Genomic DNA, 6554 nt, shown 5'->3' with positions numbered 1-6554 from the left:
TAGTCTATTTCCCATTTGTGTATATTTGGTTCCAGCTCTTTTAATTTTCCTGGACTTTATCTTTTTTTCTTAGATAGCATTTCTCTCTGTCTCTTTCTTTTTGGTAGTGGGAGATGCCTCCCCCCCAAAGATCCTCTTTCCCTTTCTTCTCTTTTTCTCTCCCTGTCTCTCCCTTCCACAACCCACCCATTCCTATGCACTAATATTAACTATTCTGCATTTCTATTTCAATCTATTTGAGGCAGCTTGCTTCTCTCTTAGGCTTTTTTTTTCTTTTTTCTTTTTTACCTGAGCAACTCTCTAAGTGTTTGCCGATAACATCTTGGGGACAGATTATTTTTCATTGGGCCCATTGTAAGAAGTAGCCAGCTTATTGCATTACTGCAGAACACATTTCAGACTATACAATTGTAACAAATGAACAACTTGTCCTCCATAGACTCTCCACAGGATCCAATTAGTTACTAAATCTTTTACTTAGGTTTTCTAATTATTTTCTGGAGTCATAGCAATTGGGATACTGAAACAATTAAAAAATGTTTTCACTTTTGTTTCAGATTGATATATATGCATATATACATGCATATGTATATTGTAAATTAAAACAGAATCATGACTGTAAGCAAAAGGAACAAATCTCTAGATTAAATTATACAGACATTGAAAAGGGAATCAAATAAATACCTCTATGTTGTAAAAATGAAAGAAAAGGAGAGAGAGGCATTTGATTTCTTCTGAACATCTAGAATTTTAAGTTGTTATAATTAAAAATATAAACATTGATTTGCAAGTCATTACAACAGGTGATCACTTCAGCAAATCTATATTGCAACTTCAGCACATCTTTATTAGAACTCTTTCATTGTGGGTAAACAGCCACAAAAATAAATGCTGACTTAGAAAGTATAAATACAAATATTTAAACAAAAATATTTGCAGCATTCATAGCGCAAATTGTACCTGAACTGAAGGGCTCTGTGTGTCTATATATATATTACATATGTGTGCATTATATTTACTTCTATCTAACCATATACATATATTTATTTATAATTTGCCAAATGCTATAAACAAGATACCTGAAACAAATATATAAAAAGCATTCTATCAACTGATTTGAAAATAAACACAAGGTAAATAGCTATGCACATAAAATTAAATTATTGGTTTTGTTTTTTGTTTTTTGCTGTATATCTACAGAAACTTAAAGATACCAGCTGACAAGCCTATGCTTTCTTTAAAGCTAGTGTTTATTAAATAGGCCTGCTCCTTGTAAAATTTGATTCCACAATGGGTAAAAAAAATACTATTTTCATTTTTAAAGTCTTAGTTCAAATGAAAGGAGCAGTCAAATTTTAGTTGGCTGAAAAAGCCTTTTGAATTCCCTAGAACTTTAATGGTCTTTTTAAAAATTAGCTCTACTTAATAAAAGAGACAAAAGTATCAAGATATATATGAATTTAGCCTATTTTTTATTTCTGTGTGTTCATAGTAAACATTTTTGTAAGTGACAAACACGGGCATATGACCACAGTATCACAATCAAGAAATTTTAAGACAACATTAACAATCACTCAAATTGATGCGGCATTTGCGCAACACAGGTTACATATTTGCAAGGTTTTACCTATAAGTACAATAGGTATTAACATTTCACTACATTTAGAAAAAATAAAAGTGACCTGTTAGTGACCACATACATCAAAATATACACAACACAAACTGAAGGCAATCATTAATTTTGTCCCCTTCCAATTCATTTGAATGGGCAGTGCTGCCAACTGAAACAACTTTCCTTTTTTTGTGTTTTTTTTTTGTTTTTTTGTTTTTTTTAATACTTAGCATACCAAGTGCATTTTAGAACCCAATCTTTGGTCTAAAAGTAAACAAAAGAAAAAAAAACAGTTTTGTAAAGAAAAGGACAAAACAATAAATGGCCAAAATAATTTCTTGGGCACCTTTACTACGAATGCTTCTTAAATACAAATTACAGTTTAACATTTTAAAACTCTCCCCATAATTTAGGTTGTTCTCAAGGTCTGCGTCCACCATAAAGATCCATGATAACTTATAATACTGCACACATGGAAATCTGGCGGCCCTTAGAGATAGACTTGTCAGGTTTGAATGAAATGGCAAAGCAGTCACTATTTAGATACACATTCTACTATAATTTTGACTTCCAAACCTTATATTCTACAATGTATTCTCCCCACATTGCACCTCGCTGACACTCCACACCTTGTTAGAATAATAAACAATCCTAAAGACTGAACAAACGTACAGAAATGGGGGGGGGCTTAATAAAAAATACCTGGACTTATTTTTTAATTATCATTTACAATGCAAATGTGTGTAAAACGTTCACTTACAGTCTGGTCCCAGGGATGTTAATGTATTAAAGGGTTGGAAGAAGACCCCTGATTTTGATGTGTGAAATAATCAGACAGTCCCCCGGACAGTCCCGTCGTGAAACTTGGCAAAGAGGGTCTTAAGGACTCACAGGGCAGGGTCGAGGGGGCCTGCGGAGATGTGGAGGATGACGCGGCCCGGGCGCTCATGGACGTGCTGCTCTGCGAAGTCATTGACGGGTGCGGGACGTGGGGGAAAAAGTAACTGGTCTGGCCCGCGAGCAGGTTGACGGAGCAAGGGTTGAGGGAGTAGGTCCCGGAGCAGGGCACCGACAGGCCGCAGGGCACCGAGGCGGCAAGCGCGGCGGCCGTGAGGTGGTGCGTGGCGTACGGGATCTCCCCGTTGACCAGCCGGTCCACGCTCAGGCCGTTGGCCGTGGAGAAGGAGTGGTTGTTGCCCAGCGAGTTCTGAGTCAACACGGAGCTGTAGGGCATGGGGTGGCTGGGGTAGGCCGACGTGGTGCCGTTGTAACTCAAAGTGCTGCTGGCGCGGGGGTGGTGCAGGGACAGGAAGGGCGACATGGGCCAGTAGAGGGAGCCGGCGCGGTCCATGAAGGTGAGGCCGGTGGAGGTGAGGCGCGCCCCGCGCTTGAAGGCCAGCTTGGCCCGCGACGTGGTGGAGCGGCGCCGCAGCTTGCCCGTGGTACCGCCGATGAACACGTCGTCGCTCGACGGGTCCAGCATCCAGTAGTTGCCCTTGCCCGGGTCGTCGTAGTGGCGGGGCACCTTCACGAAGCACTTGTTGAGGGACAGGTTGTGGCGGATGGAGTTCTGCCAGCCCTGCTTGTTCTCGCGGTAGTAGGGGAAGTTCTTCATGATGAACTCGTAGATGCCGTTGAGCGTGAGCCGCTTCTCCGGTCTCTGCCGGATGGCCATCATGATGAGCGCGTTGTAGCTGAACGGCGGCTTCTCGTACTTGCCGTTCTTCTTCTCGCCCTCCTTGCCCCCCTCCCCGTCCTTGCCGCCCTCGCCCGCCCCCTTCTTCTCCTCCCCCCCGGCGCCGGCGCCCTTCTCCTTCTCGTCCGGCCCGACGGGCGCCAGCTCCCCGGGCCCGCCGCCCGGCTCGCCCTTGCCGCCCAGCCCGTCCGCTTTGGCCCCGTCCAGGGCCGCGGCCGGCGGCGGCGGCGGCGGCGGCGGCGGGAGCAGCAGCTGCTGGGGGCCCTTGTCGTCGTCGGCGGCCGGGGCGCCCCGCGCCTGGGGGGGCTGCGGGGCCTGGGGCGGCGGCGGCGGCGGCGGCTGCTGCTGCGGCGGCGGCGGCGGTTGCGGGGCGGGCGGCGGCGGGTGGTGGTGGTGGTGGTGGTGATGGTGGTGGTGCTGGGGGTGGTGGCTGTTGTGGTGGCCGTGGCTCGCGTGGTGGTTGTCGTTCTGGACCGCCTCTGGCACCAGGCTGTTGATGCTGAACGAGGACTTGGGGATCATTTTCACCTCTTTCCTATCTCCCATGTCCAGCATCACCCAGTCGTCGGGGGGGAAACGGCGGCGGCGGCGCGGGAGCGGGACAGCGGCGCGGCGGGCGGCTGCGACCGGCGGGTGCCGAGCGGGGCGCGGGCGGCGCGGGCGGCGGCTGTGGCACTGAGCGCTCCGGCAGCAGCGCAGTTGGACCGCAGGCTCCGGCGCTGGCAAGTCATGTAGCAAAAGCAGCAACCACCCCTCAGGAATAAGAAGAAAAAAAAAAAAAAAAAAAAAAAGGAAAAGAAAAAAAGAAAGAAAGAGGGAAAAAAAAAAAAAAAAAAGAAACAACCACCGCCCCGGGGGTGAAGCTCCCTCGCTCCCAACTCTACTTCTTGGTCTCCCCCCCACCCCCCGCTCCCCCCCCCTTCTGCTGCTTCCTCCTCCTCCTCCTCTCGCAGCAGCAGTCACAGCAGCAGCAGCAGCAGCCCAAAGGGGGGGAGAGCCGGGCGGCGGGCGGGCGCGTCCCGGAGCGGCCGCGGCGAGGCTGGGGAGACAGCGATCGAGGCGGCTATAGCCACAATTAATTTTCCGAGCTACAGGCGCACACTAGGGCTGTAAAAAAATTTTTGGTTTAACCTTTCCTACCGCTGGGCCAATCAGAGCCGGCGGCGTGCGGGAGCGTCTCTCCTGCCGTCGACCAATCGGCGGGCCTGGGCCCACCCACCCCCGCCCCGCCCGCCGGCTCCCGCCCCCTCGGCGCTCGCCTCCCCCTCGCCGCGGGCCTGGGCCTCGCGGCCGCGCGGAGCCGCGCAGGGATACGCCGCCGGGAGCACGCTGCGCCGCGGCCCTTCGTGGCGCCCCCTCCACCCCCTCCACCCCGCGGGTCGGCTCAGCCGAATCCCCCCGTCTTAGGGCAAATAGCTCCCGTTTCCGGCTGCCTTCCCACTGTATTGGGTCATTTTCGTTGGAGGGTCAATATGGGTCGTTATTGATTAAAGTTTGTATTCACGGTTATTTTTAAAAGCGGGGGGCGGCGGCGGCGGCAGCGGTGGTGGAGGGGAGAGTGGGAGTGCGGGGCGAGGATGCCAGGAGAGGGCAGGAAATGGAGGAGGAAGAGGCAAGGCGCCACTTTCCCCAGCCGGCCCTGCAGGCCGGGCTCTGGCATTTCTGAGCCCGTAGGAAAACTGTGCCCCTTGTAGGTAACACTGCAGCGAGGCTTTGGGTGGCTGGGGAGGGAAGGCCCACCCTTGGCGTGGGGAGGGGGTGGGGTGCCCTACACCTTGGGGGAGGAGGGTCTGGAGGAGGTTTGGAAACGGAGGGCTGAGGAGGAGGAAGTGGGCTGGCGAGCGCGGGGCCAAACGGGGGTTACTTACTCGGTTCCTGCGGCCGGGCGGCGGCGAGCCCGGAGCTCGGGCGCCGCCGGGAAGCCCGGCCTGGGGCTCCTGGCGGCGGCGGCGGCGGCGGGCGGGGGCGGCTCAGTGGTGGGCGCCTAGGATAGCCTTCCGAAATGAGGGGTGCACAGAGAGAAAACAATACCAAACAATCTCGAAATAAACCAGGTAACACATGCTATGTCTATGTGCCTCTTCCTTCCCCTTCTCTCCTGCTCCAGATCGTCGCTCACACGCCGGGTGACTGACTCGGTGTCGTTTCCTCCTCGCCGCTGCTCCAGCGTCTCCTCAGCTTCTAATCCGAATTGGAAGCGAGTAGCCGCGAGCGATCACCCTGGAAATGTTTCATTTTGCTTGTTGACATTGGAGGGGGAAAATAAGGGTGGGCGGCTATTTCTTTCCTTTTTTTTTTTTTTTTTAAAGCCTTCTTGTTTTCACTCCCTTCTTTGCTTTTTTTCTTTCCGTTTCTCAAATGCTTTTGATTTGTGCGGGCCTTAATGCTGAATTAACCGCATGCTAAAGCCAGCCCTTTCCCACCCTGAATGCAGATGGAAGGCAACTGGAAGCCTCGGGTGCGTGGGTCCCACAATCCCAGCTTCTTGGGCTTTAGACCTGGGAAGGTTCGGTTGAGGGCTGAAGTGAGTGGGGAGATTGTGATTCGGGGGCTTTAAAAGGATCCCGTGGCCAGGGGCAGGGCTAAGGCCCAGCATTTCCCAGGGATTGGAATTTGGTGCGGAGCACACTGATCAAAGGCTGTTTCATCCCACATGGGTACGAAACATACCACATTTTACGGAGGATGTAGCCCTAGAGAAGAGGGAGGTGGAGGAGAAGCATAAATGAGAGGCACTCTCCCCCTCCTCTGTAAAATAAATAATCATAAAACATAAACATTTACTCACTTTGATAAACTCTCAAACTGTCTGGCAGATGGAGGATTTAAGAAAAGGAAGAAAAAGCGATGCCTATGTGTGATGTTAAAGTTCAGTTCTAATACGAAGAATGCGATTGATGGAAACAAGAATACTCAGGTTAAAAGGGGGTTATCCCACCCTCCCTACCCCACTCGCCACCTTGAAATCCCGAGAAAGAAAGAATAAACTCAAGAGAAGAACAGACCATTAGAAATAGCCAGTGATTTTAAAATACCGATTATGAACACCAAAAAGAAACCTTGAACATGGGACTAACCTCATCTACCCATCCTAGTGTATGGATCCCACCTCCATTTTTACATATCTCCTTACTGAAGCTATATTTACATGTGGGGAAGTTCAAGGGTCCCAGCTATCAATGTTGGTAGAGGCATGGCCCCAAACACTGACTTCTAAGCTCCAGTTTCTTACAGAGCCGGGTGAGC

The 6554-nt window shown here is 50.4% G+C and overlaps 1 protein-coding gene across 1 annotated transcript; it reads right to left on the bottom strand.

Annotated features, from left to right (window-relative positions):
- Positions 1-1455: 1455 nt before the first annotated feature.
- Positions 1456-3912, bottom strand: FOXG1 (forkhead box G1). The gene has a single exon (XM_039256377.1). The coding sequence runs from the start codon at positions 3861-3863 to the stop codon at positions 2391-2393; it is 1473 nt and encodes a 490-aa protein (XP_039112308.1). The 5' UTR covers positions 3864-3912; the 3' UTR covers positions 1456-2390.
- Positions 3913-6554: the final 2642 nt, after the last annotated feature.

The sequence above is a fragment of the Hyaena hyaena genome, unplaced genomic scaffold (genome assembly GCF_003009895.1).
Source record: "Hyaena hyaena isolate Hyena2069 unplaced genomic scaffold, ASM300989v1 scaffold_567, whole genome shotgun sequence".
Lineage (NCBI taxonomy): Eukaryota > Metazoa > Chordata > Mammalia > Carnivora > Hyaenidae > Hyaena > Hyaena hyaena.
The sequence above is the reverse complement of the archived record's forward strand: the minus strand, read 5'-3'. Positions and strand labels throughout refer to the sequence as shown.